The sequence below is a fragment of the Grampus griseus genome (assembly GCF_964374135.1).
Source record: "Grampus griseus genome assembly, chromosome: 2".
NCBI classification, from domain to species: Eukaryota; Metazoa; Chordata; class Mammalia; order Artiodactyla; family Delphinidae; genus Grampus; species Grampus griseus.
Window position 1 is genome coordinate 166,963,950 of NC_139018.1, and position 14,638 is coordinate 166,978,587.

The 14,638-nt window shown below is 43.1% G+C and overlaps 1 protein-coding gene across 1 annotated transcript in view; it reads left to right on the forward strand.

Moving 5' to 3' along the window:
• GAD2 (glutamate decarboxylase 2) overlaps nucleotides 1-14,638 on the forward strand; it is a gene marked incomplete at both ends in the record, with an annotated part of 65,715 nt that overhangs the window by 20,504 nt on the left and 30,573 nt on the right. The window contains one exon of the mRNA XM_082649504.1: nucleotides 4,121-4,200. Coding sequence (XP_082505630.1) covers nucleotides 4,121-4,200 — 80 coding nt within the window. The remainder of the gene's footprint in view (nucleotides 1-4,120; nucleotides 4,201-14,638) is intronic.

Consider the following 14,638-nt stretch of genomic DNA (forward strand, 5'->3'; position numbering starts at 1 on the left):
TCTTCGTTAACTCATCCCCCAGCCATTCCATTGATGAACAACTGATCATTACAAGACCCCTGATGATTTGGGGATGCGACAGAATCCTTGTAGCTTCCAATTTGTGTTCATGGTTTTACCTTCTGAAGTCACCTGGCGCGTCTACCCCCATCCTGGCACAGCCCTTCAGATGTGAACCCGCCATGCCACGTGTCCCTAACGCCCTCTGCTTGTGACCAAGCATCCTCTGAGCTCTCTCTAGATACCTGGTTCCCAGGGTCCTCAGCCTCCAGGACGCTGCCCTTGCTCTGATTTATCAACACGTGGTTCCATTAAACATGGTGCCAAGGAGTAAGAATGATTCTCCTCACATGTTCTCACCAGCACAGGGAGTCCTGCCACTTAAGCTGTCTTCACGTTTCTTCGTCACTCGGAAGTGTCTTTTTTTTCCCACTCAAGTGCCTTCTTTCTTGGTCCCTGGCTATTTATGGATAACATTTAGCTATTTCCCTGCTCCCTCTCCTGAAAACGTAAACAAACTCACTGTTTGGTACCTAATTTTCTTTTTCACTCCTTTGTTCCCCATCTTGAAGCTTCCTGTTCCATCAAGTGTTTTTCCTTTAGATGTGCGGCATTTGGTATGGTGATCCATTATCCTAGGTAATTGCACCTCATTTGAGAATCCCCATTCTTCCTCATTAAAGGCCAGACAAGACTACTTCCTCGCATCGACCGGGTGCACCAGATCTCTTACTTACCCCCCGGGGGCCATTTAGCTGTTTAGTGCTGTCAAAAGTTCAGGAAGGAAAAAAACAGAAACAAAACCAGTGAATCACCGAAGTCATAATTCGTAAAAGTTTATGGTACACATGTTACCAAATCCAAGCTCAGTCTGCTTGCTGCAGGACAGGCCAATAATTGGGAGACGAGGTGTTGAGGCAAGGAATGGTGACTTCGTTCAGAAAGCCAGGTGTCTGAGAAGATGGTGGATTAGCAGCCCAGAACACCAACTTACTGGGGTCTGGATGCCAGTTTCTTTTATAGAACAAAGAGGGGGAGGGGGTGAGGAAGTAAAGTAAAAAGGCCATAAGTCTTGCAAAACATCTCCTGGCTTGGCCAGCATTGGGGAGGGAATGTGTTAATTTCTTCTTTTCTGTAGCCTTTCACAGGTGGGCAGGGTCAGAATGTCTCCCTGTGAGCTGAACAAAGGCGCTTTAGTTTAACATTCAGACAGAGGGGCAGGGTCCCTGAGGCAGGCCATTATGTATGCTTACAGTTATAGATAGCATCCTTTTATTGATTACAGTAGCAAAAGCAACGAAAAGCAAAGGTTGAAGCAAAAGAAACAGATCCAACATGGAGTCAGATTTTGCTCTTCCCTGTTACACACATACCAAAAAGACAGTTTGCAAACCATGAGCGCTCCAACCAAAACGTGGAAGGAGACTCAGAGGTGGATTTTACAAAGCAGCTTATATAACGTGGAGGCAGTGACTGTTGATTCTTCCCAGTGATTGGTTGCAATAGAATTTTCTTAAATGAAAGGGAATTGGTTAGTGGTTCCCTCATATGAATCGGGGAGAACAATGTAAGTCTCACGATTTTCAGAGGCGTTAAGTGAGAAGTGACCCAGGTCAAGTGAGCCTCACTTGTCTTGCAAAATCAGCTAAATTAAGCTTTGCTTCTCTGACTAAACTGGTTTTGTCTGCTCAGGGAATATTCGAGTCTCCGTTTGTGTTTGATTTAACAGCGCTTACAAGCTCATTCACTGAGGGGCCTAATCTGGGTAGTGAATGCTTGCTCAGTGGGGCAGCTGGCACCTCGACTCTGTGCCCTCCTGGCAGAAACAGACTTAGTGCTGTTTTCCCCCTGAGCATCTTCTTTCAGGGGTGGTCCAGGGATCCAGTAACTATGTAAGAGAGAACACTTTTTTTTTTTTTTGGTGGAGGAGTCATGTATCTTTCCAATGAAACTTTCTTAGTTCCCAGGTATCTTCCTAAGGATTCTGCATGTTGTCTTCCTAAGGTTGTAAAATGAGACTAATCCTTTCCCATCTCTACTCTTAGCTACACGGGGCTTTTAGAGCTCCTCTATTCAGTGCCTCATTTATTGGTTTATAGTATTGGCTGCTGTTATAAATGTGATTTCTTCTTGCTTACTAGTCACACCCCCTAGAAATATGCATGTTAACAGTTCCTAGGCTGCATATTTAAGAATTCCGAGGAGCCATTGACATATGTACACTATTGATACTATGTATAAAATAGAGAACTAATGAGAACCTACTGTAGAGCACAGGGACCGCTACTCAATGCTCTGTGGTGACCTAAATGGGAAGGAAATCCAAAAAAGAGGGGATATATGTATACATGTAGCTGATTCACTTTGCTGTACAGCAGAAACTCACACAACATTGTAAAGCAACTATACTGCAATAAAAAATAATTTAAAAAAAGAAAAAGAATTCAGAGTCAAAAGCAGGCATTCGAGGAGAGTACACTCTGGAGCCATCATTTAAAATTCCAGTCAGCAGCCCTTTGGTGATGTAAATTGAGGAAGCAGCTCCCCTTTTGGAAAGCTTAATGATCTGTAGTTAATAGTAAGAGGCTGCTCACAGATGCAGTACAGCTGGGCGAGGTTAGCCCCTCTCCACTCTCCAGATTGCACAGTGATTACAGCCATAGAGATTCGGGTTCTTCCCCGGAATCAATAGCCAAAATCACAAACAAAGATTCAGTGGTGGCCCGTCAGGGTGGCCTTTCCGCGGGCGCTGTTTGCCAATACAGTGACTGATGCCTCCTTCCTGATCACACCCTGGGCTGGACAGTCATCTCCACAACAGACAGCCCCTCCAATGAGTCTGGGATGAAGAGTGCTGGATTTCAGGCCAGCTTCTCTTACTTGAGTGCGCACAATTTCACTGAACTCGAGAGAAACTGAATGTAATCTCTGGGTAGGGAAATGTCAGTCTGGGAGCCATACAGTACACAGCTGCTGTCGCTGTGTTCTTATGCCTTATACGTGAGATTGGCGTAGGTTACTATGTGTTGGGGTAACAGGTTCTTGAATAATTTCCAGGGTCTTGTTATCTTCATGCAAAAGCCCAAGCGAATTCAACAACAACAAAAAACTAACCAACCCCCTTCAGAAAAGGGCAAAGAACTTGTATAGACATTTCTCCAAAGAAGATGTACAAATGGCCAATAAGCACATGAAAAGATGCACAACATCACTAATGATTAGAGAAATACAAAGCAAGATCATAATGAAGTAGCACCCCACACCCATTTGAATGACTATTATCGAAAAACAGAAAACAACACCATTGACAAGGGTATGGAGAAATTGGAACAGTTGTGCACTGTGCGTGAGAAAGTAAAGTGGTGCAGCCTTATGGAAGAAAATAGAGCAGTTCCTCAAAAACAGAATTACCATATGATCCAGCAATTCCACTTCTGGGTATATATACCCAAAAGAATTGAAAGCGAGGCTCAGGGCTTCCCCGGTGGTGCAGTGTTTGGGAGTCCGCCTGCTGATGCAGGGGACACGGGTTCGTTCCCCGGTCCGGGAAGATCCCACATGCCGCGGAGCGGGCTGAGCCTGTGCGTCCGGAGCCTGTGCTCCGCAATGGGAGAGGCCACAACAGTGAGAGGCCCGCGTATCGCAAAAAAAATAATAATAATAAAAAATAAATAAAATAAAATAAAAGCAAAGGCTCAAGGAGATATTTGTACATCCATGTTCATAGCAGCATTATTCACAATGGCCAAAAGGTAGAAGCCACCCAGGGGTCCGTTGATGCATGAATGAAAAAACAGATTGCTGTGTATACATAAAATGAATGTGATAGAGCATTAAGAAGGAAGGAAATTCCGAGACATGCTACAACATGGATGAACCTTGAGGACATTATGCTCGTGAAATAAGGCAGTCACAGAAAAACAATTATTGTGTGGTTCCACTTACATGAGGCACTAAAGTAGTCAGATTCATAGAGATAGAAAGTAGAATGGTAGTCACCAGGGGCTGGGGAGGGAGGAATGGGGAGTTGTTGTTTAATGGATACAGAGTTTCAGTTTTGCAAGATGATCAAGACTTAAGCAGATAGATGGTAGTGATACAAATGTACTTTCTTTTTCAGAGCCATTTTTCTCTCAAGAAGGGAGCTGCAGCCTTGGGCATTGGAACAGACAGTGTGATTCTGATTAAATGTGATGAAAGGTGAGCATGAACCTGCAACCCTTGTCGGTTAGCAGTTTGCAAATTCTACACATGCATCTCAAAAGGACTAAAGTCCGAAAACAGGCAATGACTGTAGAACAGCAAACCTGCATCCATCCCAGCTGCTGGCCTTTGCTGTTTCTTTTTCACTCTTGCTTGGAGTCCTGGGACATTGTTCCTCCATGCCGCTAACGCATTCACAGCCTTTGACTGAATCAGAACCTTTGTTAAATCAATCAAAATATTCTGGGCCTTCCCTGATAGCGCAGTGGTTGAGAGTCCGCCTGCCGATGCAGGGGACATGGGTTCGTGCCCCGGTCTGGGAAGATCCCACATGTCGCGGAGCGGCTGGGCTCGTGAGCCATGGCCGCTGAGCCTGCGTGTCCGGAGCCTGTGCTCCGCCACGGGAGAGGCCACAACAGTGAGAGGCCCGCGTACCACAAAAAAAAAAAAAAAAAAATTCTGCACCAAGAGGCGCAGAAGGACATTCATCACCTGGGCACTTAAGCAACAACCAGCAGGTTGAGAACTGATTTATGGAGGTGTCATCATCCCAGGCACCGTAGATCGTGTGAACTTGATGGAGTGATTACAGGAGGGGGGACAGTTTAGGGAGCAAGAGGTAAATACTGCCCCCAGCAACTCATCAGCTCAGTGCCTGAACCAAAGAGCTCTCTTAGGAAACAGCCGTCTTAATTGGCACCCAAACGTTGTAGGTACTCTGGAAAAAGGTGGAGGGGAGGTTAATATATTAATATAAGAAAATACACTTAGTCTTTAAAGAATGGAGTAAGAAATTCCACTAAATTAAAAGGATGCCACCCATTTCACCATTTATTTATTCACACATATTTATTAGACAGACATTTATGACTGCTCACCATGGCACTAGGCTCTAGAATAGCATAAGGTGTAATCCCAGTTCCCTGACCATGTATGGCCTAAGTGGGGAGATGTAGTAACGTCAGAAGGATGGCAGGCTCACCTGAGGTGGAGCAGGGGAGGTGAAGTGCTGGAACTGACAGGAATTACTGACTGGCCGGTGAGTGTGCAGGTTGAGAGGTGAGTCGAGGGGGAACGCCAGGCTTTGGGCTCACCAGCTAAGCCCTCGCGGTGCTATTCTCTGAGGCAGAGAGCCCCGCCGAAGTGAAAAGTTTAGATGTGGAGCTGCCGAGTGTGAAGAGCTTATGAGATGAGACGTCCAAGTGAGGGTGTCAGGTAGGCACCTGGGAATAGCAGCCTGGATGTCAGAAGGTGTACAGTGGGAGCCACGCAGAGTGGCCTGGGAAGGAGCTCGGGAGCATCCCCATTTCGGGGACAGGCAGAGTCAGAGGGGCCCGCAGTGGAGACTGGGAAGCAACAGCCACAGTTGTTGGAGAAGAATCAGGACCCGGGGCCATGAGGGCCACGGGCGTGTTTCTAGAAGGAGTGGTTAACAGCAGCAAACGCCACCAGTAGATGAAACGAGGGTCGACAACTGCCCCTCAGCTTTCCTGATGAGAAGGGGGCTGGCGAGTCTGGCAGGAGCAGCTTCAGTAGAGGCGTGAGCGTGGCAGGCAGTTTGCAGGGGGTGGAAGGGTGAGGGGAGAGGAAACGGAGACGGAAGGCAGACGTTTCTAGAGGTGGAGCCGCGAAGGGAAGGTGGTAGGGCAGAAGCTGGACGGAGAAGATGTCGAGTCCAGGATGGTTTTGGTTTGGTTGTTTTAAGGAAGGGAACTCAAGGTGTATCTAACTGTGCAATGAAGGGTCTGCTAGAGATGAAATGTGAATTATATGAAAAAAAAGGGATAAAGTAGCCAAGCTTTCATTTCCTTTGTGAGTTCCTTATTCTTCTGGCTAAAATTATGTAGGATCTTCCTCTCAAGAGCTCACAAGACGTCTGAAATCATCTTACATTATAAAATGGGAAGGAGACAGAGGGGGAAGCAGCAGTGGTGATGGAAGGGCAGGGGCGAGGTTTAGGGAGGGCTGGCGGGGAGCGGAGGGGGCAGGGCTCCGGGCTATTGCTGCGCTGACCACCTGCTAATGGATTTCAGTCGGGAAACCCTCAGAGTTGGAAGGGTTCTTGGACATTTATTCATCCAGCCTTTTTTTTTTAACTTTGTATTTTTGTGAATAATTTCAAACAAAGAAAAATTACAAGGATAGTAACAGGAACTCTCATACACCCTCACCCAAATTCACCAATTGTTAACATTCTGACATAGTTGCTTGATCACTGTCTCTCCATGTATGCAATTCAATATTACATGTTGAATGTAATGAATATTACATGCATACATTATTTGTATATTACAGATATAATTTTTTCAGAACCATTTGAGAATTCCTTGCAGACATGCCCTTTTTACCCCTTAATACTTCAATGCGTATTTTTTGATAACAAGGATATTCACTTACATAATCGCAGTCCAGTTATCAAAATCAGGAAATTTGACATTGACACAAGACTATTATTTAACCTATACACCCTATTCAAATGTCATCAATTGTCCCAATACTATCCTTTGGAGCTATTTTTTTTCCCTGTCCAGGATCGCAGATTACACTTAGTTGTCATGGCTGTTTATTCCCCTTTAATCTGGAACATGTCCTCAGCCTTCCTTTGTTTTTCATGACATTGATATTTTGAAGAGTGTAAACCATTTATTTTGCAGAATATTTCTTAATTTGGCTTTGTCTGACGTTTCCTCATGGTTAGATTCAGGCGATGCATTTTGGGCAGGAATTCCGGGGAGGCGATGCCTGTCTTTCTCAAGTATATCCGATCAGGAGTAATGTCCGCTCGCCTATTGGTTAAGGTGGTGCCTGCCAGGTCTCTCCACTGTAAAATGACTATTCTCTACTTTGCAGTTAATAAATATCTGTAGGGGATGCTTTAAGACTATATAAATATTGTGTTCCTCCTAAAACATTCGTTTAGTAGTTTAGCATCCATTGATGATTCTTGCCTGAATTATTATTATGATGGTTGCAAAACAGTGATTTTCTAACTCCATCATTCCTTCTAAGTTTACTAGGTCCTTTCATTCTACTGTAAGGAAGAACTTTCCTTTCCCTTTTTCTCTCTCTCTCTCCATCTCTCTTTCTCTGTCTCTGTCTGTCTGTCAATCTATCTGTATGTCTCTGTTATTTATTATCAGTATGGACTTACAGGTACTTTAAGAAAGTAATTCTCTCTAGCATTCTCTTCCATTCTCTTTGATTTCTCCATCGGTTGCTCCTTTAGGGTTCCCTTTCACTTACCTAAGTTACTAGTAAATTGCTGTTAAACCTTACAGAAAATAAGTCTGACCAAGATATGTGATGCCTGGTTGGCACACGGCTAGAAGAGTCACCAGCCTTCCTAGCTCCCTTGTAACACAAGAGTTCTGTTAGCTATTTTGATTAACACTTTTATACCACAAAAATTAACTACTTATGCTTTTGTATACATTTTTAGTTCTTTCAACTTATCACTTAGCTTTGTCAATTACAGTTACATTTCCCTGCTCTCCTGAAGTACCACACTTTGCCACACAATTGATGTAAACAATTGAAAGTATAAATAATCTGGGGTCATTATAGTCTTCTATTAAATTAGCTGAGTTGTGGCCAGTGCCTGGAGGCAGTAGGGAAGCTAATTAACTTTCTGGTCCTCAGGGAGCTACTGAGAGCACTGTAATAAGATAGACGTCACCCTGAATCAATTATTATCGCTCAGGGCTGTGGGGAGCCCCCTGAGTGTCATATCTCCTATGGGTTTGGATGCAGAGAATTCAGAGATGCTAGCAGTGTCTGTGCTTCATTACGTCCTATATCAGGAAGGATTCTAAAATAATAATAGCTGACACATATGGGGTGTTTATCATACGCCAGGCACAGTCCTAAGCACTTTACACAGTGGCTCTAATTAATTCGTTTATTAGAGACACAGAAGTATGTTCCCTCACATTTCCCTGGTGCTGACATAGCCTGTGAAGAGTTTCTATGTACACAGTAGTCTTAAACGGTATGACGTGGTCTCCTTTCTCCATTTGACTCATGGTCTTGGCAGGGTGTGACAGCTCCAAGGTCACATAGCTGGGAAGTGAAGAATCAGAGGTTGGACTCAGAAGAGAACTCCAAGTGTTCAACAATTAAGCATGGTCCCTTCTCTTTTTGTGTTTTCCATTTTTTTCAAGTTGTGGTAAAATACACATAAAATTTACCCTCTTAACCGTTTTTAAGGGTACAGGTCAGCGATGTGACCTACGTTCACATTGTTGTGCTACCATCACCGCTTTCTGTCTCCGAAACTCTTTGCACCTTGCCAAACTGAAAGTCTATACCCATTAAAAACTTTCCGCTCTCCTTCCCCCCGGCCCCTGGCAACCGCCATTCTACTTTCTGTGTCTATGAATTTGACTGCTTTCAGCACCTCACTCCTTTTTGTCTTTTTGTGATTAACTTGTTTCACTCAGCACAATGAATGCCTCAAGGTTCATCGTGTTGTAGCAAATGTCAGAATTTCCTTCTTTCTTATGGCTGATTCCTCTGTTGAAGGACACTTTAGGTTGTTTCCTAATCTTGTCCACTGTGAATAACGCTGGAATTCACATGGGAGTACAGATATCCCTTTGAAATATTGATTTCATTTCCTTTGGATAATTAACAAGGAGTGGGATTCATAGATCACATTGTATTTCTACTTTTAATTTTCGAGGAACCTCCAACCATACTGTTTCCGTTGTGGCTGTATTAATTTACACTCCCCCCAAGAGTGTACAAAGGTTTCCTTTTCTCTACAAACTTACCAACATTTGTTTTTTCTTGTCTTTTTGACAATAGCCATCCTAACGAACTGTTAGGATGTAACTAATAGTAACATGTAACTGTATGTGTTAGCATACAGTATTTGTTTTTCTCATTCGACTTACTTCACTCTGTATGACAGACTCTAGGTCTGTCCACCTCACTACACATAACTCAATTTCGTTTCTTTTTATGGCTGAGTAATATTCCATTGTATATATGTGCCACATCTTCTTTATCCATTCATCTGTTGATAGACGCTTAGGTTGCTTTCATGTCCTGGCTAGTAAATAGTGCTGCAATGAACATTGTGGTATGTTCTCTTCTTTTACTCTTTTTGAATTATGGTTTTCTCAGGGTATATGCCCAGTAGTGGGATTGCTGGGTCATATGGTAGTTCTATTTGTAGTTTTTTAAGGAACTTCCATACTGTTCTCCATAGTGGCTGTATCAATTTACATTCCCACCAACAGTGCAAGAGGGTTCCCTTGTCTCCACACCCTCTGCAGCATTTATTGTTTGTAGATTTTTTTTTTTTGCGGTACGCGGGCCTCTCACTGTTGTGGCCTCTCCCGTTGCGGAGCACAGGCTCTGGATGCGCAGGCTCAGCAGCCATGGCTCACAGGCCTAGCCTCTCCGCGGCATGTGGGATCTTCCCAGACCGGGGCACGAACCCGTGTCCCCTGCATCGGCAGGCGGACTCTCCACCACTGCACCACCAGGGAAGCCCTGTTTGTAGATTTTTTGATGATGGCCATTCTGACCATGTGAGGTGAGAGGAGATATCTCATTGTAGTTTTGATTTGCATTTCTCTAATGATTAGTGATGTTGAGCATCCTTTCATGTGTTTGTTGGCAGTCTGTATATCTTCTTTGGAGAAATGTCTATTTAGGTCTTCTGCCCATTTTTGGATTGGGTTATTTATTTTTTTGTTATTGAGCTGCATGAGCTGCTTATAAATTTTGGAGATTAATCCTTTGTCAGTTGCTTCATTTGCAAATATTTTCTCCCATTCTGAGGGTAGTCTTTTCATCTTGTTTATGGTTTCCTTTGCTGTGCAAAAGCTTTTAAGTTTCATTAGGTCCCATTTGTTTATTTTTGTTTTTATTTCCATTTCTCTAGGAGGTGGGTCAAAAAGGATCTTGTTGTGATTTATGTCATAGAGTGTTCTGCCTATATTTTGCTCTAAGAGTTTTATAGTGTCTGGCCTTACATTTAGGTCTTTAATCCATTTCGAGTTTATTTTTGCGTATGGTGTTAGGGAATGTTCTAATTTCATTTTTTTACATGTAGCTGTCCAGTTTTCCCAGCACCACTTATTGAAGAGGCCATCTTTTCTCCAATGTATATTCCTGCCTCCTTTATCAAAGATACAGTGACCATATGTGCGTGGGTTTATCTCTGGGCTTTCTATCCTGTTCCATTGATCTATATTTCTGTTTTTGTGCCAGTACCATATTGTCTTGATTACTGTAGCTTTGTAGTATAGTCTGAAGTCAGGGAGCCTGATTCCTCCAGCTCCATTTTTCGTTCTCAAGGTTGCTTTGGCTATTCGGGGTCTTTTGTGTTACCATACAAGTTGTAAAATTTTTTGTTCTAGTTCTGTGAAAAATGCCATTGGTAGTTTGATAGGGATTGCATTGAATCTGTAGATTGCTTTGGGTAGTAGAGTCATTTTCACAATGTTGATTCTTCCAATCCAAGAACATGGTATATCTCTCCCTCTGTATCATCTTTAATTTCTTTCATCAGTGTCTTATAGTTTTCTGCATACAGATCTTTTGTCTCCTTAGGTATGTTTATTCCTAGGTACTTTATTCTTTTTGTTGCAGTGTTCTTTTTGTTGCAGTGGTAAATGGGAGTGTTTCCTTAATTTCTCTTTCAGATTTTTCAACATTAGTGTATAGGTATGCAAGAGATTTCTGTGCATTAATCTTGTATCCTGCTACTCTACCAAATTCATTGATTAGCTCTAGTAGTTTTCTGGTGGCATCTTTAGGATTCTCTATGTATAGTATCATGTCATCTGCAACGAGTGATGGTTTTACTTCTTCTTTTCCGATTTGGATTCCTTTTATTTCTTTTTCTTCTCTGATTGCTGTGGCTAAAACTTCCAAAACTATGTTGAATAATAGTCGTGAGAGTGGGTAACCTGGCAGCGGCAGGCTGCACAGGCTCCCGGGAGGTGAGGTGTGGATAGTGACCTGTGCTTGCACACAGGCTTCTTGGTGGCTGCACCAGCAGCCTTAGCGTCTCATGCACATCTCTGGTGTCCACGCTGATAGCCGCGGCTCACGCCCATCTCTGGAGCTCGTTTAGGCGGTGCTCTGAATCCCCTCTCCTCGCACACCCCGAAACAATGGTCTCTTGCCTCTTAGGCAGGTCCAGACTTTTTCCTGGACTCCCCCCTGGCTAGCTGTGGCGCACTAGCCCCCTTCAGGGTGTGTTCACGCCGCCAACCCTAGTCCTCTCCCTGGGGTCTGACCTCCAAAGCCCGAGCCTCAGCTCCCAGCCCCACCTGCCCCGGCAGGTGAGCAGACAAGCCTCTCAGACTGGTGAGTGCAGGTCGGCAGCAATCCTCTGTGCGGGAATCTCCCCGCTTTGCCCTCCGCACCCCTGTTGCTGTGCTTTCCTCCATGGCTCCGAAGCTTACCCCCTCTGCCACTCACAGTCTCTGCCCGCGAAGGGGCTTCCTAGTGTGTGGAAACCTTTCCTCCTTCACAGCTCCCTCCCTGAGGGGCAGGTCCCGTCCCTATTCTTTTTTCTCTGTTTTTCCTTTTTTCTTTTGCCCTACCCAGGTACATGGGGAGTTTCTTGCCTTTTGGGAGGTCTGAGGTCTCCTGCCAGCGTTCAGTAGGTGTTCTGTAGGAGTTGCTCCACAGGTAGATGCATTTTTGATTTATCTGTGGGGAGGAAGGTGATCTCCACGTCTTACTCCTCTGCCATCTTGAAGGTCCCCCTCATCTTCTCCATTCTTAGCACATGTTAATATTCATCTCTTCAATTTTTTTCACCCAGTTGTACCTTAGAATTATGTTTCTAGGTTCCCATGTCTTTAAAATTCATAAAGCTCTACATAGAATTATTTTGTAATATTAAAATATCTTTATAACCTTCTTTCTCATTTCAAATGTTACATTTTCTCTCTTTTTTATTAGACTAATCAGATATTTGTATATTCATTCATCTTTTCAATGTATGAGCTTTTGAATTTATTAATTTGGTTTACTTTATAAAGTTTCTAAATCACTGAAAAAACTTGTCTCATCCTTTCTGCCTACATTGTTTGTTGTTATTTTCCTAGCTTCCTGAATGAAATATGTTTAGTTATTTTTAATTCCCTGTCTAGTTATTTTTAATTTCAAAAGCATGTCAGGCTAAACATTTTCCTCTGAGAATGATTTAGGGTGCTTCTCATATTTTTATATGCCCTATTCCCATGTCATTAATTTTTAATGTTCTGGAAGTGCAGTTTTGATTTCCTCTTTGACTCGAAAGTTATTTAGAATAGCCAAGCATGGTTTCTTACGTGGTAAATTGAACTTCTATTTTTTTTTTTTGGCCACACCACAAGGTACATGGGATCTTAGTTCCCTGACCAGGGATCGAACCTGCGCCCCCTGCACTGGAAGCGCAGAGTCTTAACCACTGGACCGCCAGGGAAGTCCTTTGAACTTCTTATCATGATCCTTTTCTTCTCTGTACCAACATGTCCAGGGAAGAGGAATGGCAGTTTGGGGAGGAGGAGGGGTGATGAGAGACCACCAGCATCCCTTCCTGCCCACACAGTTTCCCTCGTCATCTACCTCCCTCAGCCCCAATGTTAATTCCTAGTGGCAGCGATAAGGTTTCATATTTTCATATGAAAATAACTCTTTACTACATCATGGTTGGGGTCCTCAGTTGCCCATCACTCTAGGGAGTAAGTATAAGTCAGTGCTTTTGGAAAATGTAAAATTTTTTTTGTATAGTTGATTAACCATGATGTGTTAGTTTCAGGTGTACAGCAAAGTGATTCAGTTATACATATACATGTATCTATCCTTTTTCAAATTCTTTTAATTACTAGAATTAGACACAAAAATCACCAAAAACATCCTGTTCCCATATCCTGACCATAATGCCAAGGGATCCCATTGTGCATATTGGAAGACAAATCTTAGAGGAGAAAAATACAGTTCATTATTATAACGTTCCTTTCCCGAATCAAACTCTGTTTTAAAGGGACCAAGGAAGTTCACTGTTTATAATTATGGTAAAATTTTTTTGGCGAAGGGCTTGATTTTGTAATGCCAGTACTTCCTGAATGATCTGTTTTGACCGCTGTTTATTATTTTATCTTACGAGCCCTTCCTAGGATAAGTTATCACTTGGGTAGCAGCCGTGTGGACACACATGGAGCTCTTTTCCCCAAGGTGGTCCCCGAGAATGTTTTACCGTATAATTCCTGCAACACTTTTTTTCCAAGTCAATCCATGCAAATTGTCAAGTCACCACACAGTCCAGGCAATTTGAAAATTCACTTCAGTCCATGAATTCTCCTTGCTTAATCTACATGACAATCAATGTTAAAGAAATAGTCTTGCTAAGCACTGATTAGTTAAAAAACAAAAAAAAAAAACTAGCAGTTTTCTGTTACTCCTGTAGCCTTTGGGGGCTACATAGAACAATATCATCTAAGGATGATAGAGTGATAAGTTTTAGCGGGAGGGTCTATGTTTTTCTTATTTTACTAATCAGTACTAACAGCAATACGAACTGGGATGAAGGAACTACTCAGTCCACGGGGGGCTTCCAAGAGACCACAGTGGAAATACTACCTACATCATTACAATTCTAGGACTCAACCTGAAAGGTTTCTTGTTAAGTCAAGGTAGCAGGCATTTTTTGATAAACCCCATAAACGCTTCGGAAGACATTTATTGTGCAGCACTGAGAACCCCGGGATCTGATGTCAGAATACAGCTCTAAGTTTGAAATCTGCCCCTACTAACTGTGTGGCATCCTGCAAGTCACACAATGCTAGTACTACTAGTAATAACAATGAGACTAACATGCATTGACTGGTTACTATATGCTAGGCAGAGTTTTATACTTAGTGCTTTACAGTGTTTGATATTTACTGTGTCATTCAATCCTCCTGTAAACCTTGTGAGGGAGGTACTAGTAATATCAATTTATAAATGAATAAACAGCGGAACTGAATTCTTCAAATACACACAAGTAGCATAGGGTCTGGAGCGGAAACCTGGTTACTGTCTCCACATTCCAAGCTTTTAGCCACATTCATCCGCTTCGATGAGCCTTAGTTTCCTTATCTGCAGAGTAAGGACAGTAAAAATTCTCTTGCGGGGTTGGCACGAGTGGCAGAGATCAGGAGTAAGGGATAGTACAGGGACCGCTTCTAAAACTGGTAATTCGTTATCACTGCTGGGGCTGCTGCTATCAACAGTGGTCGTAACATTAGTCAATTTCTAACGTGAAGGATCACGCATCCTTTCTTCTTTGCACACAAATCTCTGTGAACAGAGCCAAGCTCTAAGCACTTAGGAAAGGTTGGTAGAATTATTATAGTTCAGCAGGGCCAAGGAGCAGGGCCACCCAAGGCTCAGGCACCCGATTTGTGACCATTTGGATGCCTGCCCAGAGATCTACATTCCCCAG